We start from the raw sequence: 25,106 nt of genomic DNA on the forward strand, positions 1-25,106 counted from the left end.
GACGCTCAATCAGATTGGGATCTTGGGACTTTGGAGGCCAGGTCGGCACCTTGAGCTCTGTGTCACGTTCCTCGAGCCATTCCAGAGCAGTTTATATGCTGCACTGTTGTGCTGCGGGGCCACTGCCATCAGGGAGTGCTGTTGCCATGAGGGAGTACCTGGGTGGTGCCTGTCAAGAGGCATCCACATGAATGCCAGGACCCAAGGTTTCCCTGCAGAACATTATATTGTAACGAGACAATCAGAGCTATTCACGTTTTGGTCGATTGGTGTTTATTTTCTTTTATTCAGACTAAATTTGGACGACCTGTCACTGCTGCAGAGAAGGGCTGCACAATTAATCAAAGTATTATCCAAATCATAATATGTCACGGCCTACAAATCATATTCCATACATGAGGGAACACGTTTGTTTGGTGCAGACCTGTGGAGCTAGAACAGTGACAGTAGGTTTTGGCATCAAAAAGGAAACTGTGGCACTGAAAAACAAAACAGAGAAATTGAAAATGATTTCATTTTATTTATTTTTAAATTCATATTTTTGCAGTCTGATGTGTTTTTCAATGACAAGCTACAGATTGTTTTCTTCATGTCACTCTTTTTTCAATGTCACATACTGTCCTTCCTCCTCCCCTCATACTCCTCTGCACTAGCCAAAACAGTGACAAAGTTGAAACTGGAAAAAAAAAACCTGTCATTGTTTAAAAAAAAAAAAAAAAAAAAAAAAATCAGCGGAAAAGTCACCATAAAACAAGAAAGACAAAAAAACCTGAAAAATGTCATCGAAAAACACATCAGAATGGATTTTCTTTTTCAGTGTCAGATATTATCATCACAGTTCTAGCTCCAAACCGACTCCAGCAAAAACCCATCATCATCATTTTATATATTTTTTTCGGCAGTGAAAATGAACTGCAACATTATCATAACTGCAATATCTGTCAAAACAATTGCATCATGACTTTAATTGCATTTCATGCAGCCCTGCTGGAGAGGGCAACGATGCGTGCACAGTTATGGATTCCAGCGTTAAAGTTTGTCCTGTATAACGGACCAGTCGCACCAGAACACAGTGAAATTCTGCTGCAAAATTTTTCCCCATTGAATTTAAAGTTATCACAGCGTTTGATAGATTCTCTCCTGGAGTAAATGTGGTGAAAATGCTGCCATGGAACAACATGAAGCCGTCATTACAGAAGAAACCTTTGAGGGAACGGAGAGCCCGAGAGTCGAAAATTAAAGAATCTATTGTAGCTTATTGGCTGTGTTGTACAATACAGTTTTATCAAACCTTCGCTGACTGCGTATAAACTAGAGCTGCAACATATTTTTTTTTACGGTCATTACGATGTCAATATGCACAATAAACACACCGCTGCACTTTGTAATGTAACCATCATTCTTTTTCCAAATGGTGCCTTTTGTGTTCAGCTCAATGTTGGAAATAATTTTCTTTCATTGATTCAATTAACAATTTGCTGTGTTTTATCCGCACACTGAAAACAGCAGAAAACTGTTTATGTATTGTTATTATGACATTCAGCTTTGTTATATTTTTGCTCAGATCGTGCAGCTCCAGCATGAATAACAGATGTTTATTCAAGCAGCACTGAGACAGGAGTCGATGGAACTAAAACATCTTTTAAATTAACTGTGTGAATGTTTTGTCGCATTAGTGCTAATTAACAAAGCGTTCCTTCTGAGAGCTTTAATTTCCCCTTAATTAACTTTTTATTGAATAAAATGAACACAATGTCCCCGAAGAGTAAACATCCGAGCGCAGAGGAAACAGAGAGAAGCTCAGAGAGATGCTGTGACTGACTCATGTTTAACGGGCAGCGTTAGTGATCACAAAGCTTTGAGAACTTTGTATGTTGCAAAGGTGCGTGTGTGAATTTTGCTGTTGTGACCAGAACTTAAAATGTTTTTTTCTTTCTTTTTTACTTATAAATGGAGACAGTACAATTACAAAATTTCTGCCTTAAGAAACGAACTCTCATATCTGAAAATAAATTTATCCAAATCCTCCGGATGTGTTTGTAGGCTGTTACATTTTGATGTCGTCACACAGCGAGAGTTTGTCAGTTTGGATGGCTGCAAGAAAATGATGTTCAGTCTAGAGCTGCAAAGATTACAGATGACATCTGAAAATGCCAGGCTGGCCACCAGGCATCAGCTCTTGGTTGCCAAAACTGAAAATATGGTAGCCATTTATTAGCCACTTTATATTTTAGGGGAGTTAAAAAATTAATTATTAATGAATAAAAGCTTTTATTACAGTAAACCAAACTAAATTCTCTCCAGTCTGTGTTTTATCTTAGACTCTCTTTTTTGTTCTTGTTATAAAGTGGTTGACACTGATGCCAAGAACTGACTGAATGGTTACCAATGGAAACCTGGCAAGTTCGTCAGTCAATCAATTATTCAACTAATGGAAAATTAATCTGCAACTATTGATAATCAATTATTTGTTTAAATAATTTTTCAAGCAAAAATTTCCAGGTTTTCAAATGCAACATAACGAGAAGTCACTGAAGTCACTTGAGATTCTAGGATATTGAAACACACTTTTCTCGCTGTTTTCCAATGTTTCATAGACCAAACGATCAATCAATTAAGAAAATGATCTACAGATTAATCAGTAAAAACACATCATAATTTGTTGCAGCCATATTTCAGTCTAAACTGTAAACCTTGTCTGATGCAAATGACGACACGCAGTTCACTTCAGTCATCCAAACAGACAAAAGCCACTGTGTCACGACAACATGGATGAAAACAGCTGATCAGAAACCAAATCCAAATCAATCAATCAATAATCACATCTGTCGTCACCCTGTGGTTGGACATCTGAAATGTTTTGGTACCTTTGTGAAATTTAACAGAAGAAAAATCACCTGTTCAGTCACTTGCTAAAAAAACATCCTCGTCCCCTTCATGCTGCAGTGCAGCTCTTCTCCACTGGAGGGGGCTCTGTCCTGTGAGAGCGAGGAAACAAACCACACACTCAAGAGTGTCGACTCGCTCTACGACTCACTCTCCGCTGTCTAGTCATGTGCTAGCCCCGTCAGTCAGTCTGCTCCTGCTGGCTAGCAGAGACTTGCAGGGTCAAAGGTCAGGGGTCAGAGTTAAGGGAGTGAGAAGTGTCAGCGCCAGACCGCCAGGTGTCTCACAGTGCACAGGTCACACAGCAGCCGCCTGATTCGCTGTTTGAGCTGAGGGAGGCGGGACAAAGGGTCTGGAGGCTCAAGCTCACCCGAGTGGTCCAACCAGGACTCTAACACTGCGGAGAGAAACAGACATGTGGTTAAACAACATACGATTCTCATTAGTTAGCTGATACAGAGAACAGATCTGATTTTTCTTTTCTGATTTAAAATCTGTTTTCATGGCTGTTAGCAACAAACCGTTCAAGTGGAAATGGCCAATGAAACACGTTCAAACCAGGGACGCCAATTAAATAAATTGACCTTTACCTCAAGACACATCAGCAATAAGGAGTCCCTCCAGGAATTTGCGATCGCAACAATTAATGCAAATTCAACCAATCTCTCAATTTTGACCAGCCTCCCGTGAGTTCAGCCAATCATAGCAGTCCCCCGCGCAAACATTATGGACGTACATCACCGAATTTACTTCCTTGTTAATGGTATGAAGATGCAAACGTGCGATTCAAGGCCGTGCAAGACAGTTCCCTGATGTTCTTCACGAAAGCGGAGGTAAACTGTTTTACACAACGTGCAGTACTGGGCTGGAACACAAACGGAAATCATCAATTGAAAAACACTTTCAGCAAATTTTATCACAACAAATATGCTGAAAACTTCGCAGCTTTCATCGCAATTAAAAAAAACAAAACAAAAAAAAAAACAAATCCTGGAGGCACTGACTCAGTACAATACTGATAAAAACTGACTGTTCTGTTCCATTCTGTACAACAGCTGAGTTGGTGACGTCACCCCACACACAGCCTCACTTATCATAAAAACATCAGCCAGAATAACGTCACAAAAATTTAAAGGTCCAGTCCTTAAGATTCAGGGGGATTTAGTCCCGTCTAGCAGTGAGGATTTCAGAGAACAACCAGATGAAACTTCTCCTGGTTGGAGTTCCTTCAGCGTTTTTTGTTCAGGAGGTTTTTACCAGGAGCAGAATGATCCACAGAGGTCTAACCCTCTAATTCAAATCAGTAAAAACACCAAATAAAGCAGCTTCATGTTAAAAAAAATCAGTGTCTCTATGACAATGTTTGGCATGTCAGAGCCGGCGGCTTGCCCACCACACACTGATGTGTGCTCAACTTTATTCTCTGATTACCGCAGATCCAGATGTTCAGCAGGTTTTTACCAGGAGCTGAATGATCCACAGAGGTCTCATCATCTTCCAAACAAACAGACCTGGTGTATGTCCTTAGACCTTCAGCTCTGTTGAGGTGAGCCAGTCCAGTGTTTCATCGTCCAGGTCAATTCGACCATGATCGGCATTCATGGGGAGATGAAGACAGCCTTCACATGGCCTCCCCTGCAAGTGGCTAAAGAGTAGTTGCAAGGTTGCATGCTCCTTAAGCAAGACCAATGTCTTCACAACGTTCACAGCTCACAGTGCTCGAAACACGGCGGTGCAACACTGCGACCTCCATAAATAAGGACTCCCTCCCTGTGTAGATATAAACGGCTCATTCTATCCATCCATGCATCCTGGGGGCAGCAGGCCGAGCAAAGCACCCCAGACATCCCACTCCTCAGCAACACTTTCCAGCTCCTCCTGGAGGACCCAGAGGAGTTCCCAGGCCAGATGAGATATGTAATCCCTCCAGCGTGTTCTGGGTCTGCCCCGGGGCCTCCTACCAGTGGGACGTGCATGAAACACCTCTGACAGGAGGCAACCAGGAGGATCCCTATCAAATGTTGAACCACCTCATCTGACCTCTTTTAATGTGAAGGAGCAGCGGCTCTACTCTGAGCTCCCTCTGGAAGTCTGACTCCTCCCCCTATCTCTAAAGTTGAGCCCAGACACCCCACAGAGGAAACTCATTTCCACCGCTTGTATCTCATTCTTTCAGTCACTACCCAGAGCTCATGATTATAGGTGAGGGCTGGGACGTAGATGGACCAGTAAATCGAAAGCTTTGCCTTCTGCCTCAGCTCCTGTCTCCTGTACTGTGCCCTCATCACTGCTGACGCTGCGCCAAACCACAGATCCATCTCACACTCCATTCTACCCTCACTCGTGAACGAGACCTTGGCATACTTGAACTCCTTCCCTTGGGGCAGCAACTGTGACACAACCCAGAGGGGGCAATCCACCGTTTTCCGACAGACAACTACGGCCTCAGATTTGGAGGTGCTGACTCTCGTCCTGATCGCTTCACACTCAGCTGCAAACTGCCCAAGTGGACGCTGGAGGTCACAGCTCATGCACAAGTAATGAAAACACGATTCTTATTTTCAGGTGATTATGTACTAAAAAAAAGAAACTATATTCATTACATTAAATTCAATTTCTGGCAACATATCCCATAAATCCTACGCAGTGGACCTTTAAATCTCTTTATATTAACACCATTGTGAGATGTGTTGTTTGCAGTTATGAATCCAAAGATCCCCTCAGTTCTTCACAGCTTTTAAACATTTTCCAGATTATTTTCATGTTTGTTTTGACAACTTCACTGTTTTGATTCACAATCGCTGTCGTTCCAGCAGCAGCTGTTACCAGCAGACAAGCTGTGATAAAGCCGCTGTGCTCACTACATGCTGGACAGCAAACAGCAGACAGACACAGTTAGAAAGTGGCTGGTGAACACAGTGAACATTTAGCAGCTGAAGAGACAGAAATATCCCTCAGGAGTTGGTGGAGACCAAAAACAGAGCTAAAAGGAAGAGAACATTGGACTGATGTTCATCAGGTGGCTGCTCTCTTTGCCATTAATTCAAAACTTCAGTCACATCTGGCTGAATCAGGTCAGTGTCGGCATCAATACTAATTCAGCAGATAGAGCAGTGCAACCCTAAACTCTACGAGGCCAGAATATGTCCGTGTTGTGTTTTCAGCCTGTTTCACCGCCTGCAGTGTGTGTGTGTGTGTGTGCTTTTTAGACAGGTTTGTGTAAATAAATGTGTGTTACCGTCCAGCTCTCGCTCTATCATGTCCATCCTGGTGCTGATCTGGTGGTGCAGAGACTCCACGTGCTCCAGCAGGTTCAGCTGACACTCGGCCTCAGATGCCACACGGGGCTCCGCTGTGTGTGTCATAGCGTGTTCCCGGCTGTCTGCGTGTGTGTGGTTCTCTCTTTTTATGCTAATTGTGTCTGTGTGCGTGACAGTGTTTGTATCTGCGGTGGCATCGGCTGGTTTCTTGTCAACATCTTCTGGCTTTATTTCCTGCAAGAACAGAAACAGAGTTACGGATTTATCAAGTCAAACATGGCCACCAGCCACCGACTAATAAACTTGTAAACGTAAAGTTCCTGAAACACCAAGCCAACAGTCAGCTGTCTGTCAATGTTGTGCCGTCGGTAAGCGTCTGTTGCCCTAGTTGGTGTGGTGTGTCCTGTACTGTTGCCCCATGTTGGCCCCTGTCAGCTTTTTGGTATTGTTTGGGCTGATTCAGCGTGTTGAAATGGCATCAGTGATGGTGGAGTGACTCAAATCAATATGGCAGTTCAGCTCAGCACATGAGAAGAGAAACGGAAGTGAGGAATGTAAACAAAAAGCTAAGGTGAAGAGGAAGTGACAACAAAACAAACTTGTTACATGAGGCATTATGTTTCTTACCCCACTGAGCTCTTAACAAAACGTTTCCTGATGGTTTGTGTTATTGTTCACTGGCACAAGGTAAATATGTTCTGTTCTTTCAACATTAGGTCGTGTCGATAATGTGCTAACTGGCTAACTGACCACCGTCTGCTGGTGTGGAGAGTTATTTCCTCTCACACAGGGGCAGAATGTACGTGCTGGTTGGCTGTCAGCTGTAGTCTTTGAAGTGTGTTTATGTGCAACTTCAGGTGACGCAACAATCCGCTTTTATTGCCACTAGTTCTGTAAAATCGGTTTGGTGTGTCCGGGCCTTAACAAGAGAAGGGTATTTAAGATATGACAGTGGGATGTCTGAACGCAGAGGATTAGTGTTTAAAGCTATAAAAACAAGTGTATCAAGAGAAAGAAGTGATATTTTACATGACGACACAATGAGTCCTCTGAAGCTCTCTCCACAGCCCTCACACTCACACAGCACCAGCAGTAAAAATAGTCCCACATTTACGAGAATGAGCCCAGAGCCTCAAACTGGTTTTCAGTGGTCTCATAGCAACAGCAGGATCCTGCTTAGTGCTGCTTCTGCTAAAGGTCTGTGAGACAAGCGTTGTTTTTGTTTTTTTAATTTTACACCACACCTACTGACTTCATGCATCCTTCCCGTCCCTGACTTCACCTGTGGCTGACATAAACTGCCAAATCACACGTTTTTCATTGAGATGATTTATGCAGACACATTAAGTGAAGATGAAGCAATTAAAAAACATCTGAAAAGGACTTTGATTAGTAAGACTTCCAGCACTTTGTGGATTTCTTTGCAATGCATCTGGACCGTGTGGACAGGGGCATGGACAGATGACAACTTGAAGATACTGTTTCTGTTATTGTTTCTACCTCCTGGACACCTATTTCTGCACCTCTGCTTCTCCGGCAAAGCAAATCGTTACTGTGAGGGGCAGATAGAGGGAGCTACGGTAACCCAGCAGGTACAGAAGAGGCGATGTGCAGCAAGTTAATTTTCACAGGAAACATTAAAAATAACAGTAAATAAAAATAACTCATAGAGATAAAATTCACAAATGATGAATCAAATTTATGAATATAGTTCAGCAACAAGAAATAAGTACAGCGTTAGCTTGCTTATTATATTATGTGAACGTCACTGTCACACTGAATGCCCCCTTAATCTGCGTTCAAACTCTCCAACTCATGGTAAAAAAAAAACAGAGCTGTTGAAATATTCGTATTGTGCAGCCAAACCAGCGGGAGATATTCTCGTCCGCTCAGCTCATGGGACCTTTTGGCCCATCTATTAGCCAGAAAGCTAACGTTATGCTAGCAAAATTCAGTCATAACATTACATAAGGTTGACAAACAGTAAATATAATGTGACAGTATGTTTAACAACAAGACGAGCTAGCTATCAGCCATGACCAAACAATTAGCCATGTGTAACGTTACTGTCGGCCGCAGCTTGAGGTAAAGAGTTGAATAGCCGACGGGATGTGAAATGATGGCTTAAGTTCAAAAGGGACAGTGTGGTACCTTCAGACTTAGTGGGTGTCCATTATAAGTTTATTAGGGACACCCTGCAGCCAATCAGAATCGATAATTCACCCAGACCGTGGTATAAAGTTCAGTAAAGAAAGATGTGTCTGAGGTCATTTAGAAACAGTTTGTTCGCCACAGAGCAGCAGGTGAAGATGAGAGTATGTGAGGACAGTACAAAACAGAGGAGGCAAAAGATGAGCGGTAATGATGTCACAAACTGTCTTATAAAAGTATAAAGAATTTAACTTTATTAATATGACTGTTGAGTTTCTACCTCCTGCTCGGTGTCCTGCTCCTGCTTCACTGCAGCTGTCTGCCTTTCCTCTGCTTTTTCCCATGATGCTCCAGGCTTCTGGTAGCAGTGCTCGCTGCTGATGTAACAGGCGGGAGGCTCTCCTCTCGGGCTGGACGTCAATCTCGGCCCTTCCTCTCGTCTCCATGGCAACCTCCACAGCTGCAGATCCGGGTGGGACGGAGAGCTGCACGGACGGACAGGACGGACAAACAGACTGAATGTTCGTCTCCGTGGACTGAAACAGACAAAGCGAGTCACGTGACGCAACTGTACTCACTGTAACAGGCTGAATTTGAGCTGCAGCCCGCTGAGGACCTGGTTGAGGCCGTGTGTGTGCGCCAGCAGGCTGCTGGTGTGTGAGATCTTGGAGGCGTTGATCTCCGAGTAGTTCTCCTTCACGCACGACAGGCCGAACATGTGACCAGATATCAGCAAATCAGGTTCTGACAGGAAACGCTGAGCCCGCCTCCAACCTGAACAGATGATGACAGGATGACAGAAGACACACACACACACACACACACACACACACACACACACTCACACTATCTAAATTAACAGAAGCACTTTCACTAGATGTTTCGGAACATTGTGCGTTCCTGCCCTCACATGCACAGGAGTTGCTGAGCTTGTGGCAACAAGCAGCATCTGCATCAACTCCTGTGAAGTACAACCATACTTGCTGCTCTTTCCGCCACTGTCACTGAGAGCAGGGCCTCTGTGTGTGTGTGTGTTACACAGTTGGTGCTTCTCAAAGTCAATGAAGGATCTTTAAATAGCTGAATTTTAAGGAGGCGATGTCAGCGAATCCCGCCGAAGAACTGTTCCAATCTCAAGGATTCTTTGAATTCTAGCACGGACAGAGTCCTTCCTTCAGGGAATGTTCAAGGATGCATGTGTGTATCCTTAAGCCTAGTTCACATTACATGATTTTCACCGCAATTTTGACATCGCAGAGGATCTTGAGAGCCACCTTGGGTCGGAGGTGAGTTGGCGGATAGTCTGACACGACGAGTCCTCATGTGTGAACAAGCCTACGAGCAAGTCGCCCCCTCGTCTGTGACTGGGACTGGATATCTGGCATGCTAGAAAACTGGAGAAGTGTGAGGCGGGATACGTCCCACATCAGCACGCAGGAGGATGGAAAAAATGTGAGGAGGACAAGCCGCAGGGTTGCCAGGTCTGCTTATTAGCTGCAACTTTGGGCTTGTTTCTAAAGTGGAGTTGCTTATTTGGGCTTGCTCTCTAAACGTCGCCTTTCTCTATATATATCCATCGCTTCTTTTGGGCTTGTTTCCATAGCCCTGGTTGCTTGTTTCTCTCCCAAGATCTGGCAACACTGACAAGCCGGCAACAACAACAATGGTGGCGTCCACAGGATCACGGGGAGCACGTTGTGTTTGGACCCAGGCCCTGGAGGCAGATCTAATTCAACACTGGGAAGAATATCCATGCCTTTATGATGTGTCGTCTCCAAGTTTGGTGACGTCACTGCTAAGGATAGACCAATACATCAGCCGGCCGATATATCGGGCCGATATTTGAGTTTTTTTACCTGTATCGGCATCGGCCGATACGCGCGTGGGTTCGCAGATTTATTTTTCCCTGGCATGATTTACAGACAGGCATCCACGGGCAGCTCTGTGTTGCTGGAAGACCCTGCAGCGCACATGCAGCGAATCCTACTGTGTACAGTAGTTGTTTTATTTATGCTTCAGCTTAAATATTTGTTTATTTTATAAAGACATTACTGGAAGATTTAAGAGCACTGAACTCTTTTTTTTATTTGAATGTATGATAATAATAACAATAATAATAATAATGATAATGATAATAATATTCTACCTGTTCTACCTCAACTTTCCATCTTGTTTTAGTATTTTTTACTGTTCAATAAATGTTTCTTATTTTAAACTTGAGACCTGTAATATTTGTTATCATTGTGTCATTTTTTTTATGTAAATTGAGGGAGCAAAAGCAGTATCGGCCCCAAATATCGGCTCAAGAAAATCGGCAGTCCATAATCGGTCATCGGCTAAGGGTGATGGAAAAAAAATCGGTATCGGCATCGGCCCTAAAAAAATCCATATCGGTCTATCCCTAGTCACTGCGTTATCTGGGGCTCTGTCAGCGAGGGCTCAGTGGGGAAATCTTGTGGTGTGCACACACAGGTCGTTGACAGAAACACACGTCACCAGGTATCAACACTCAAAAGATTACGATAGTCTCCGCGATGCAAAATCAGGGTGAAAATCGTGTAATGTGAACTAAAGTACCCACAATTCTTTAAGCAGGATTGCCAGAATTAAAGGTGGAGCCTTTCCAATGATGCACACCTGGGCGCTCGTTAGCCAGTTCCAATGTGTGCTCACTTGTTCTTCCTTGCTAGACCTTTTCTCTGAGCACAGTCAGACCAGATTTCACTTCTCATTAATTTAATTTGCATTCACATCTGGTCCTCAGTCGCTTCTTTAGTTTTATGTTCGAGTCAGTGCCTGAAAGGGGCTGGTCCCCACTCATATGGAGTACCGGCACTTCTGATATTTGTCCCTTAATTTCTATTGTGAACTGCTGTTGTTGTTCTGCATCACATATAATACCAAACAAATACAGGCCTGGAGTTTAATTTACAAAAAAATGCCCAGTTATAATTCAACTTGGAATCATCATTAAGAAATGATTTTACTCAAACCAACCAGACCCTCACGTGATTATTACATGATTAAATGTGCAGGTCTGCTCACACACAGTAAGAGCTCCTACCTGCAGTGTGTCTGCAGTAGTAGCAGGTGTAGTTGTGTGGGACGTTGTCTTCATATAAACCCATACAGGTGCCATGCTGCCAACACAGACACGACTCGCACTGCGGACAAACAGACGAGACAGGAAGGTTTAAAATCACTGTAATGTGTGTTAGAGATCATTTCACAATGTGCACAGGCAGGAGGAATGATTACAGCTGACCATAACTGCTTCAGTGTGTATTTGGACATGTGAGCTGTGTTTCAGACTCAAATCTGTTCTTTAAAGATAAAAAGCTGCAGTTATAAAAGTTTCTTTCAGTGTTATTATCTGCTCCTGTTTGACTCTGTGTGTGTGTGTGTGTCTCACCTGGATCATGAAGTCGTTCTCCTCGTCCACCTCGCACACACACCTCACCACCTCACACTCCTCTGTCTCCATAGCAACAGGCCAATAGGGCGTGTCCTCCCCGCTCTCTGCCGTCAGCGTCGACCAGTCGCTGCCATCATCGTCGGCTGAAAGGGAGCCGTGCTGAGGTTAGAGACGAGCCACCAGCAGCTCACAACTAGAGGAACACTTCACCCACAAAATGACTGTTGTAATCGTAGCAAAACTGCATGTGTTTGGGAAGCACTGATCATATGACTGAATAAATGAGACTTGGATTAAACTGAACGAGTTGTGCGAGAGTTTGTTGACAGATGTTTTGATATAGTTTTTAAATGTGGTCCCCGTTTATTTCAATTCAACAACATTATCTACATTTTTGGATTCTTCGTTCACCGTACAGGTTTGCAAGAAAAACATTTTCTTTACAAATTCAGCGTAGCGCAGTGAGTAACTGACGTACAAATGATCATTATGTGGGTGACGTACTGCTTTAAAATCTAAACTTTTCGCATTAATAAGAATGACTATGCAGTTTTTGTGATGTTGGCGTGAGTGTGTGTGTGTGTGTGTGTGTGTGTGTGTTTGCACCTTGTGTGTGTATGCTCTGGTGGCCAGTGGACAGCTTCAGAGTGATCGGAGGTCGGTCTAAATTCTCATCATCGCTGCTGCCAAGTCCTAACAAAGAAAGAAACAGTACAATATAAGTACTCACACAAACACATCGTCATTATTCTAATACTCTGAATACCTCTAAAAACACACAGCACATCCACCCCTCTGACCAATTGCAAGCAGCCCACCGATTGGTTCACACAGTTGTCAATCATGTTGTAAAATCCCCTTTGAGAGCATTAAATAACAAATTAAAACCTTGACACTTGAACAAACAGCAGCATGACCTTAAATGACAGAAAACCAGAAACCATGTCTGGGAAAAATTTATTTGATTTGTACTTTAAGTTTTTAATTTTGCTTTTAGGTGGACTTTATAACCTATAATGCAGCCAGCCACCAGGGGGCAGTCCAGATGTTTCAGCTTCACTTTTGGGGAGCTGTCATGTCGTCCATCTTTACATACAGTCTATGGTTGACACACACCATTGCATTGCCTCCATAGATTCGCCTCCTCTTGCTCATTCAGTGCTGTCTTATTGTCACTGGTCTCATTCGCTCTGGTTGCATAGTGATCTTTACAGAATGGTTTTCTTTTGTACTTGCACTTACTGTATTTTGAGTGTGTGACAATTTCAGAGGCTTGTTAACAAATGAACCAAGAAGAATATTGTTTTCAATAACATAAAATACTTTTAATTATTGTTAACGTTTACTACAGTCATTCTGTTGTTCTCTGCTACTAACAAGAAAACTCTTTTAATAAGCATTAATAAACATTTTAAATCGTACGTCCCCAATGCCAATTTTTACCCGTGATATTGAAAATGATTCTATTGTAACAAAGTTACACGCTACATTGGACCGTTGATTCTTCTCTGTCCTGACTCCTCCTTGCTGCAAGTTTCCAGCAGTGTAGACACACAAGTCTAATGTCTCTGTTTTGCAACTGACAGAAAAACCATGTCCACATCAATAAGGGGAAGTGATAAGCTCGAAGGTGTACAACTCAGATGGACTGGACAACTTAGAACCGGCTCTCGATTCCCATCATGCGCTACAATCTGTATCAAAATTTGTACTCTGAGTCATGAACAGTCAAACCTGTGTGGTGTCTTTAATTTGTTTATTTTGGCCTCAGTTATCCTTTCTGTACAGCAGGCTGCACAAACTTAAGCTGACATGGAATTGTGACAGGGAAACATTTGGATTTTAAACTCCATGTGGGTTTCTCCTCCAATTTTTTGCCCTTCCTCATCCGTGTAATTAGAAAATCTTGGAAGTGCACATTCAGGTAAATGTGTCTGTCTGATAGTGTGATGTCACTTTTGGCCATGTGAACACTCACAGCCCTCGCAGGTGTGTCAAGCATAAATCAAGCATGAGTTGGACCAACTATCCAAACACATATTAGACACATTCCTATCAGAGGTGTTTTCTTGATATTCGTTGCAGCCTGAAACACATTTACAGCTCATTTATGATCAATGTGGTGACAGATGCTTTGTGGCTGTACTGTGCAGGTGTTACTGACTGCACCCAGCACACAGCCTTGTCTTTATTTCTGGAGTGCCTGCAAAGAATTGTGACGTTTGTTTTTTTTTAAGAAGCTACGACTTGTGTAATTGATTAAAACCGACCGACTCCTTCTGAAGGACGTGGCCAGTGAACGAGAGTATTCACGAGGACTCTACGCCGACTCTCACCTGACTGACTTTTCTTCTTCTTCTTCTTCTTTTTCTTCTTCTTTAGTTTGACTCTCAGGAAGTTCTTCATCCTCTCCTTTCTGTCCTGTTCTCCTGTGTTCTCCCTCTCTCCTTCCTTCTTCACTTCTGCTGACAGTCAGGTGAGAGAGAACGTCACGTCATCGGCTGAACTTCAAATAAACTTCTTAATGTTGCACTTAAAATATCTTAAATTTAACCACATTTTAACGCTGCTCTGTTTAACATTTAAACTCAGAGTGAAGGTCAGACATCATTGGTTGATCGTGTCTCTGTGTGTACCTGCATGATGCACAGCTGTCCTACCTGTTCCCACAGTGCTGTGCTCTCTGTCGTCATGGTGACAGGTGCTGCTCTGGTCCTCACTCTTGCTGTCTGACATGAAGTCGCTCCCTTTAGAAGACGACCGCACCCTCCTACAACAACACCAGTCAGCGTTAAACACAGCTGTCCTTGTGCTAACTTTCTGCTCTGGAAATTGAACCATCGACCCACCTCTGCGCCTCCTGCTCGCCGCCTCGCTCGTCCAGCTGCTGGTCTGTGTGGTAGTACTTGATGTGGTAGTGCAGCAGACTCGCCTTCCTGAATGACTTGGTGCAGCCGGCTGCGGGACACTTGAAGGGGTTGTGGTCCAACTCGATGGAGAGAATGGGAGGGGGCTGGTTCTTTATCACCCTGTACACTGAGAGAGGAGAGAAGGGAGGTTCAGACGAGTGTTTGGAGTTTCAAAATATTGCTGTCATATGCACAATTACAGAGCAGCTGTAGTTGGAAATACATTTCTCAGATCTCAGACTCACTCAAAGAATGCTCATTAGATATGTATAAAAAGAAAATCATGCATGAAAAATAGAAAATCTAAGACATAAAAAGGGCAGAAATTAAAATATAGGCATTAAATATAATGTATACTGGTGGTAGACAGGTGTAATGTAACTGCAAAAAGAACTGTAATGTAAACAGGAATGGAGTTAATTTAATGTGTAATGAGAATTAATAAATATACACGAGTCAAAAAATTCAACCATTGACAGGTGAACATTTACAATGCAGTGTTCTGCTGGGAAACCTTGGGACCTCGCATTCAGGACGCCACTTCATGTGAAATATCCTGAGCTAAATGACCCACAATCCCGTCATTATAAAGACAATGGCTGAAAAGATACTCCCTGGCGATTCACAGCTCTGGAGATCGACTCTTCAGGTGAGAAATCAAGTTTAATTAGTGGCTGTCCACACGTGATTTTAAGGTAACGCAAAGGTGGAGGACGTACAGGTCTGTCAGTTAAAGTAGTCATAACTCTGTGTCACATGAGGTGCCACGCCGCGGCCTTTTGTAAACAGATGTTTTGATGCAGTTTTGCCTACTTGAAGAATTTTCCCCGTTTTTTAATCTTTGTTCAGCGTGGAGGCTTTCCAGGAAAACAACATTTTGTTCACAAATTCAATGTAACATGGGGGGATTATTTGATATACAAAGGGTCACTTGGGGGGTGAAGTATTCCTATAGGCCTTAAGTTACATTTACAACTGTAGCGTGAACATGTCGTGTCTGTGTTCATGTAGTGCCGAACATTTTGTACAGTTTGTGTGGTGTGTGAGTGCACTCACATGGCTCTCTGCTGAATTTGTGTGTGGTGGGCAGGTGGGCCTGACGCTCCAACAGGACATCTGAGGAAGACAGAGACGAAACAACAGAGAGAGCGTGCTGTTATAAAAACTTTAAAAAAAATTACATTTGCCAACAAGCCATTAGTGCAGTTATGTCATGATATTATTTTACATGGATAGGAAAAATCTCTCCTTGAGATAGTTCATTGCTATGGATAATGTTTGTCACTTTTAATGAAATAATAAGTCCAATCATTTTTGTATATTTGACTTTTGTAAAGACCTGCAGGCTACAATCTAAACAACGGTTGGATCACGACAGACTTAAACTGCAGTAGTGACTTGACTCAACCTACATTCTTTCTAATGACCGGCAGGACACAACTCCACTGGTTGTAAAAAGAAGTCTGATTGTATATACGTGAGGAAATGACTTGTTTGGTTACATAAGTAAATATTTTCATAATGAGATTATAGTGTCACTAGTTTCAAGTGTTATTCAATACGGGGTGATGTTCATGTTATAAATCATCGTCCCATTTAGAGGAAAATAAACCATGAAGCAGAGGATGCTTTGGGGGCGTGGCTATCTTGTGATCTACAGATCGCTACCATGGCGACCTGTCAAGCAGGATAGAAGAACAACAGCCCCTTTACACTGCGCCTTCAAGGCAAGAATTTCACGCACCAACGTCTTTATAAAAGAGACAGCAGGCAGGACGGGATCATGGGTGGCAGGGGTGTCACATTTTGACAACGTGTTGTGTGTGCACCGCACCACAGGTGATTAAAAAAGTAGGTGGTAGCAGTTAGCAGCTAACTCCGAGAAGGAGAAAAGTGGTCGAAAATGTCCGCAAATTGGGAAAACAACGAGGTCCAAGAGCTCCTTACTCTCCGAGCACAGGACGAGATCAGCTGCCATATAACAGGGACACTAAATCATCATGTGATGTCATTGTCATCATTTATAAAGCGCTTCTGATGTGTAGGTTATACGTCATATTAGAGGCTGATGCTGTTGAGCTACACATCACATCTCTTTTGCTTCTCAGATGCCACCATACTGTCTAAAATCACATACTGGAGTGGCATGATGCCGCCATTGTTTAGCTTTGTGTAAAAATGCAAAGGCAGTGTAAAGACGGGACTTCATAGCGACTCTGCAGCGCAATCTCTGTCTAAGATGTGCTTTATCTTCTTCAGTCTCTCCAATTTTCTTACGTTAATGAAGTGGAGAGTCACACAGCCTTTAATTAAGTGCACATTTTTCGGTGAAGTTTAAACATTTTGAACTTATTCATCTAATCACGTCCGTGTATTGACTCAACGAAATCTGCTTCACATTCTGAACGTAACCTCATTAACAGTCATGTTACCGCCAATATGGAAATTATGCAGCAGAAATGTCTGGAATTCTCTGATGTTTACCTCTGTCGATGTGGGCGGGGTTAGGCAGAGCCCGCTGGGTGGGGTCAGCTGTGATTGGCTGATTCTGAGCTCCACTGTTTCTACCTGGGAAGAGAGGAGTTCATCAGCATTAGCAACATGACTGAAGACAATGAAAACCTTAACGGATCCACCTCACCTACAGATCTGCTCTGCGTTACCAGATCATGTAACTTACTGTCATCTGTTTTCTTCTTAGCTGGTGAATGGGAGGATGAAGGTTCTCCCTTCCTCTTCCTCTCCTCCTCTCTCTCCTCAGTCCATTCTTTCTCCTCTGACGTCCCCTTCTCCTCCATGTCCTCCTTCCTCTTCTTCTCCTCCTCCTCCTCCTCTTCCTCCTCTCTCTGTCCACCATCCTCCTCCTCCTCGCTCTCCCCTTCCTCCCATCCCTCGCTTCCCACTGCACTCTTCTCAGATCTGGACTTCTGTGTCACCACACACACACAAACACACATGTAAGATAAACTGAGTTGTGACTGGTGAAGCCAATCAGATGAGGACCAATAGGAGTGTAGTATTTCTTACTCTTTGGAAGGGTTTGATCTTTGTGGGCTTCACAGTCCGAACCACACCATCAAAGAAACGCACCGTGTAGGAGTCTGACAGAGACAGAGACAGAGAGAGAGACACCAGGTTTAGTAGTTGGTAGCAGTTCTTAAACATTTGATCCAGTTCAGTACTGACATGATAACAGCACTGTGATCTGCTGTACGTCAAGTTTCAAGTCTCCAGTTCCCAAGAGTCCAAGTCATTTAATCAGCCGTGCAAAGATCTGTCTCTTTTCATTTATCCCCTAAAAACTACTTTAATTTTCTTTTGCAGCCTAAAGATAACAGAAATCTAATGTGTCAAGAGGACCTCCACGCCACGTGAACATATAAAAACATAAATTGGACCATGACAGAGTTAATAGGAATGCAAAGTCGACTACTAACAGCAGTTAAAGTCGGGGTTCCCACACATTTTTCACAATGAATTTTTAAAACTTCTCCAATATATATGACCCTGTTTCTATGACTTAAATTAAGTAGTTTAAAATGAGTAGGCCTATAAACACGCACTTTCAGGCATATGCAGATAAGCAAACCACTAGCGCTTGTTATCTTTCCCTGTGAGTTAGACATTCCTGCCACCAACTAGCTGCATATGCAAATAGACCACACCGGAACATACTGGTACTTCGCACCTTTCTTGGGAGACAGACCCAGTCAACGGTCACGCAGAGCAACACATTTTAAATTAGTAATACAATGTATTTTACGTAACATTAGACATGTTGTGATTTTCATGAACATATTTTAAACAACTTTCCCAAAACATTCTGTTGACTCTAAACCACTTCCAGGCCCGGAAAACAGTTTTCTGATCTGATAACTTCACTAGACAGTGGGAACGCTGTTAAGTTCTCCTACATGACTCAGACTGGACAAGAATCAGGTTTCAGGCGGAGTTTGGGGCCTTTTTGTTGCATAAAGCGTCAAGCTTGGTTTGGATGTTATCTGTTAACCTCATTCAGTGTAAAGTCACGTTAAAAAAAACATTTTCCTTTATCACTTAATCTATTGATTTTGTTTTTAGATTATCTCTAAGAATAAAAAACAATAGAAAAATGAAAAACCTCAGAAATCAGATGAAAATTATAGAATAAAAAATAAAACAAGTATAAAAACAGTTGCTGATTATTTTCCATGAACTGACTAATAATTTAATCGCCCAATCATTTCAATGTGCAGTAACGTAACATCAATCAATCAATCAATCAATCAATTTTGTTTATAAAGCCCAATATCACAAATCACAATTTGCCTCACAGGGCTTTACAGCATACGACATCCCTCTGTCCTTTGGACCCTCACAGCTGATCAGGAAAAACTCCCCAAAAAAACCTTTAACGGGGAAAAAAAACGGTAGAAACCTCAGGAAGAGCAACTGAGGAGGGATCCCTCTTCCAGGACGGACAGACATGCAATGGATGTCGTACAGAACAGATCAACATGATAAATTAACAGTAATCCGTATGACACAATGAGAGAGAGAGAGAGAGAGAGAGAGAGAGAGAGAGAGAGAGAGATGCAGATAATAACAGTAGCTTACAACAACATTATTGAAAGTAATAATATTATAGTTATAGTTCTGGCTACTGTGGTACAATATGTTGAAAGTATGTAGTAATATCTGACAGTATACTTGTGTGACAATAGTCATATGTGTATAATAACAGTAGAAGTATGACTAATGAAAACATGGGGTGTAAAAGTTGAGCCTCACCGTCCTTGTTGACTCTGAGGATTTTGGCCGGGTAGAAACGACAGTCTGTCCAACAGGCCAGAACCTTTGTACCTGAAACAAACATCTGAGACAGAGACAGAAAAATAAAGTCCAGCACAAACACCACAACATGCACATACATACACACTCTTCTTATATTTTATGTCGTCAGCCCTTTTTATTCAGAGATAGTGCTATAGAGCCGCTATAAAGTCCCTGCTGTCTCACGAGGGGTGTGATGGGCGTGACATGTAACACAACAGCGTTGACCTCTAGTGTGAAATATAACATACGCACCAACAGCACTTTGAGATCATTTAGCGTCCCTGTTATATGGCAGCTGATCTCGTCCTCTGCTCAGAGGGTAAGGAGCTCCACACCTTATTGTTTCCCCTATTTGTGGACATTTTCCTCTACTGTTCCTTTTCTTTGAGTTAGCTGCTGACTGCTACTTTTTAAATCTCCCGCAGTGGCTTGCACACATAACACATCGTCAAAACCTCATGGCTGTGCCACCGTGATCCCGTCCTGACGGCTGTCCTGTTTATACAGACATTTGTTTTGGCGTGACAACAAGGTTTCCTCATTCTGCTATCATACCTTTCATAAAGAACAGTGAAGGCAAACAGGCAGTGTAAAAGGGGCTAATGAAAACCTTTTGACAATTTCAGTCGTAACCAAAAGTGTTAATCTCACACACACACACACACACACACACACACACACACACACACACACAGAGTCTGTGTCATACCGGCTGTGAACATGGTGGATTCAGACCCTGCCTCCTCAGGCTGACTCGCTCCAGCGGCCGCAGGTACGGTGAGCCCCAGTGAAACCATTCGTTATGTCGCCGGCTCCACTGACGGTAGTGGACCTGGATCCGCTCTTTGTCGTAGTCGATTTTCTCGATCGTGGCTGCGTACCTGACAGGACACGACATAATGCAAGATTTAAAAATGTCATCGCGTATTCATATCTTACATTATGTGTGTGCGCATGTGTGTGTGTATGTATGTGGTCCACACCAGTTCTTGTGGCGGTCTCGGGCTTCTAGCTGAGCTCCAACCTCAAAGGTGATCCCTGACCTGTCCGGGGGAGTCTTCATCTGGCAGAAACAGAGACAAAAAAAATACCCAAGAAAAGTTAAACTGAATAATGAATTATTTGTAACATGTTTTCTGTCTTATTGCAAAGAAATACAGTTAAATATCCAGGTAACTTTTGTACATACATTTAACACACTGTAGCGTTTATTCTGCAGTTAGTGGGGAGACATGTACATTTTAAAAATAATCACTCTGTCAGTTTGTTTGAGGCTGAACCAGTTTGGCTGATCAAGAGCTGAAGCGTCTGGTTTCACTCTGTTTAAAAGTGAGCATGAATCTGTCAAACATGCTAACTATGCCAGCAAAGTAGAGAACTGTGTAAACTTTGCATTCTTTGTGACATTTTTTTTCCAAAGATGTGCAGATTAAAGAACAGCATAACCATCTTGGTGAATTCCACAAATTCCATGGACAAACTCCCACTGAGTCTGAACGTGTCAAGACTCGTCATAATCCACAATTCACCAAAGTCAAAATGGGTCAAAAACATGCTTTTAGCTGACATGAAAATGAGTAGCAAAGCTGACATTTGCATTTGATTAATGCCATTGTTTCATCTTGTTTCTACTGAATATTAAAGTTTTCATCACGCAGGAGTATCCCAGGCATTTTTCCTATAATCTCTCAAAGCTGAAAATTATAAAACGGATCATAAAAAGGCCAGTGTTTCATTGTACATAATTCAAATTCAAATGCCAAGATTAATATTTGTAACCTAACTTTCAAGTTTAAGTTGCACATTGTCAGCTTATTTAAATTCAAAGTCAATCTATTTTTTATTTCATTATTATTATGGCACTTGTATGCTTAGAATAGACTATTTTTTATTTCACTTTGGCAACAATGCATTTTAAACTTCATGTGCATGCAGAGTGGAATTTGAGTTTCCATTTTATTAAATTATTTCTTTTTGTCATTGCTTCATATTCACCAACATAAGGTGCACTATTATTTTACATGACACACATTAATACTTTTCAACATCATGCGCAATATTACTTTTCAGTATCATGATCACTTGCCTGTGTAGTGCAATATGATTTTCTCATGTGCAACACTAATTCTCATTGTCAAATCACATACAATATAACATTGATCTTCAGGCGCAGTCTGTATTTTCCACCATTTTAGTTCATTTTTAATAACTCTCATATTTATCTTACTCCTGTTGTTACTCTATTAGGCACTGGTTTTTGCTTTTGCTCCTTGAAAACACTTTATATCCTGTATATTTTTAATATTTTGACTGATATTTAACACTCTATTGTTTTTAAAACTGGGTCCAGTGAGTGACCCTGACCTGGGGAACATGCTGGACCCAATTTTAAAAACAATAGTGTTAATTGTTGTTACAGTATTTGTGTTACTGTAATTTGAAGCATCCTCTGGCACAAGTATTTCCTTCAGAATAAATAAAGTTCTGTTGAATTAAAAGCACTTTACCTTACTTTCTACATTTCATGCCACTTCATACTTGTACTCTTCTACATCTCAGAGGTAAATATTGTGCTTTTTACTGCGCTACATTTGTCTGACAGCTTCAGTTACTCTTCAGATGACAGTTTTTTATCCCCTTCCTGTCCAGTGAAAACCAAGAGAGATGTGTTGAAGTTGAATGTTTGTGATAAACTGAAGGATGAAGTGTTCCTTTATGTGCTGAGAAATGCTTATGCTTCGTGAACTCTTTCAAAACCCTCTTGGATCAGCTGGAAAAGTCGTCACAAAGCTGAAACCTGGCTGTGTTTAGGACTTTTTAGAGGACGTGTCCCCCCAATTTCTGAAAAACACAAATTGTGCCCCCCAATTCTAAACAGCCTAAATGATTGAAATTGAACAAATGTATTTTCTGACTCCACATTCCCAATTCTAAAATAAATTATGTGATAAGGACAAAATAGGCACATTTTGTTATAAGAACATTTATTCCTATAAATATGGTTTGGTTACATAAATGACTGCATATGAATTTGTGATTTTGTTGGGTTAACTTGTCTAGTTGTCCTACTCAATGAGACTTTCTTACATGTTGTGCAAAATGGCAGATGAAAACAAACAAGGCACCTAACTGTAATGTGATGTGATAAGGACAAAATAGGCACATTTTGTTACTGGGATATTTACTCCTATAAAGATGATTAGTGAATGGATATGAATTTATTTAAATAAATCTGATTTTGTTGGGTCAACTTGTGTAACTTCTAAGTATTTATTGTGCTCTCAGAACTGTACTAACACTAGCATTTCTGGCTCTGTAAAAACATGATCAGTTAGTTTAACCAAGCTCAGTTAGGGGCTCATGTTCTGACAATCACCCATATCCACTGATGCATACAGTAGTCCTATATACTGGGAGAAAGGGAAGATGATGAGGGGAATTAAGAATCTGTGAGAGGCGAGAGATGAGAACGTGAGTGGACAGAACATGCCTGAGACCCTGAAACTAGAAGTAGCATTAACTAACAGCGAAGCAGTGAAAAGGAGGGTGATGGTTGGCTCCATGTGCTATTGGCTGTTTAAGAGAAATACACAGTAAAGGTAAGCATATGATTCTCTCTGTAGTGCTTTTTGAATGACTTGGTGATGGTGATGAGCCTCTATGAAATCGTGAGATATGCTGGCAATCTCAAGCGCTCTGCGGGCATGATTTGCACGTGTGCAATTAAAAAAAAAAATCATAACTGATTGTGTCCCCCTCAAACTTGTCATCAGATCTGCACCCATGCTCACAGGACAGCCAAGCTACACACTTATGATGAGCTTACAGACCATGATGCATTGCTGTAGATTAAACTATACAACAGTATATAACGGAGTTAAAATGAGCACGACCTTAAACATTTCCAGCAGTAAAATGACACATACATATTAATGGCATCACACATTTTGCAGATTATATAATTTGACCTCAGCACAGTTTTAAATGCAGAACTTTTACTTGTAGGAGTATATTCAGTGTAATATTACCTGCACCATGCATCATCTTTCTCATATTTGCTACAACCATTTCACTGTATATTGTATATATTTCAGATTGTCTACTTTACTATTTTATTATGTATTTTATTTTATTGTCTACTTTAATATTTTATTTTATTTATTTCATTGTCTATTTTAGTATCTTATTTATATCTTCATCTTTATCTCTTGTTTCCATTCATGCTGTATTTCTATTTCTACTTTGCACGGAGCATTGGAACAAAAACAATTTCCCCCCGGGGATTAATAAAGTATTCTGAATCTGAATCTGAATCTGAATGAATATTCAACACCCTGTATTGATTTCAACCAAAGGCGCGCGACCTGTGACAGCTGTTCCATGATGACGTCGCGAGCGCGCGCATCGGCTTACTTCTGTATCTTACTGTAAAACGTTTTCAAACATTGTGGTAGAAGCGTAGAAATAAAGTGACAGAGGCAGCCATATTTTAATTTGATAACAAAGTTAAAACTATACAAGAGTTATGTCATTCAGTTTGTACGCTACGTCTACTCAAAGTTACGTGATGACAGGACGTAAGAAGTAACGGTTACAGCCAGACTTCTTAGATTAGTTTATCATTAATAATCATGCCTGTAACGATAATCTGAATTAGATCAGATGTACGCACTGAAACGTCAAACTGAAGCAGCGTTTAATCATTTATAGAAACTATTTTTTGACATTTCTAATCTTTTAACTTCCTCTGTAGACGAAGCTGATTGGCTCACAGGCCTCTGGGACGCCCGTTCTGAATTCTCATTGGCCGTACGTGCTGGCAGTCAAACGAGGAGCCCCGCCCCTCGGTAGCCACTCAAATATTTGACAGTGGCTGGCTAAAATGCTAATGCTAACCTCTGTTAGCTCCAAAGAGCAGCAAGAAATGACAAGAAGACGAAACGCAAAATGCTTCAAAATCATAACTTCGTGAACTCCACCTGCTCTGGAGAGGAGACGACGCCATGTTTGAAGTTGTTCATTAAGCTCATCCAGTTAAACAGTGTCAGTAGTTCTCCTCTCCATTGACTGGGACCAGATAAGCTAACACGGCTAACGTTAGCCTCTGCTCAGTCACACAGACTGCAGCGAGTTTAATGTCGCCCGCTGAGCTGTCATGGATGCAGACACCTTCATGAAACTCTCTCCGCTGTATAAACGTGATTGTGAGCAATAAATGTGTAAATGAGAATCACAAAATCTTGTTTACCTCTCGCGCTACTTGTGCACTGCACTCTTCTTCATACTGTGATGGCCGCAGAGCGCATGCGCGACGGGAGACGTTCAGCTGGTTTGTGTTTATCCGTCTGAACCACTGGAGGCTTGTGTTCAGAGATTCATGGAGCACCAATGTCAAAATAAAACTCTATGCAACCAAAAATGCTTGTAAGAGTTTTTAACAGAGTTCAGGCTGTTGTAATATTATGCATCATTGCATCCTATATTATTATTAATATTATGATAACCATACTGTAACATATAGGGTTGCAATTGTAGGAGATTTTATGGTATGGTATCAGAGAATATTGTGGTTTCTCGGTACCACGGTTTTACCAAGTTATTATTTTGTCAAAATTACCCATAAAGAAATGAAACCAGAGGGGTTAGTTTTGGTTAAACAAATGTTTCATT

At 41.8% G+C, this 25,106-nt stretch overlaps 1 protein-coding gene across 5 annotated transcripts; it reads right to left on the reverse strand.

Annotated features, from left to right (window-relative positions):
• Nucleotides 1-1,402: 1,402 nt before the first annotated feature.
• On the reverse strand, nucleotides 1,403-24,753 carry LOC117258604 (PHD finger protein 20-like). 5 transcript variants are annotated; one of them, XM_033629647.2, is made up of 18 exons: nucleotides 24,685-24,753; nucleotides 20,420-20,499; nucleotides 20,146-20,317; nucleotides 19,392-19,476; nucleotides 17,649-17,722; nucleotides 17,302-17,548; nucleotides 17,106-17,189; nucleotides 15,678-15,737; nucleotides 14,562-14,748; nucleotides 14,373-14,482; nucleotides 14,049-14,174; nucleotides 12,319-12,405; nucleotides 11,710-11,855; nucleotides 11,362-11,461; nucleotides 8,876-9,071; nucleotides 8,578-8,782; nucleotides 6,125-6,380; nucleotides 1,403-3,283 (listed from the first exon to the last, which is right to left on the reverse strand). In XM_033629647.2, exons 2-18 carry the CDS (start codon nucleotides 20,497-20,499, stop codon nucleotides 3,147-3,149), a joined length of 2,352 nt encoding a protein of 783 aa, XP_033485538.1. In that variant the 5' UTR covers nucleotides 24,685-24,753; the 3' UTR covers nucleotides 1,403-3,146. The 5 variants fall into 5 exon arrangements, with proteins under 5 accessions (XP_033485538.1, XP_033485537.1, XP_033485536.1 ...); XM_033629646.2 differs by having other exon boundaries at nucleotides 14,049-14,177; XM_033629645.2 differs by having other exon boundaries at nucleotides 14,349-14,482.
• Nucleotides 24,754-25,106: the final 353 nt, after the last annotated feature.

Source organism: Epinephelus lanceolatus, chromosome 8, assembly GCF_041903045.1.
Source record: "Epinephelus lanceolatus isolate andai-2023 chromosome 8, ASM4190304v1, whole genome shotgun sequence".
Classification (NCBI taxonomy): domain Eukaryota; kingdom Metazoa; phylum Chordata; class Actinopteri; order Perciformes; family Serranidae; genus Epinephelus; species Epinephelus lanceolatus.

Bases quoted from the DNA above. Each gene is read 5' to 3' on its own strand.
- LOC117258604 (XM_078169737.1), bottom strand. From the start codon at position 20,499: ATGAAGACTCCCCCGGACAGGTCAGGGATCACCTTTGAGGTTGGAGCT. The intron at 17,190-17,301 runs GTAAGTTACATG...CTCTCTTCCCAG, and splicing joins TAAGAAGAAAACAGATGACA to GTAGAAACAGTGGAGCTCAG. The intron at 15,738-17,105 runs GTAAACATCAGA...TGTCTTCCTCAG, and splicing joins CCCCGCCCACATCGACAGAG to ATGTCCTGTTGGAGCGTCAG.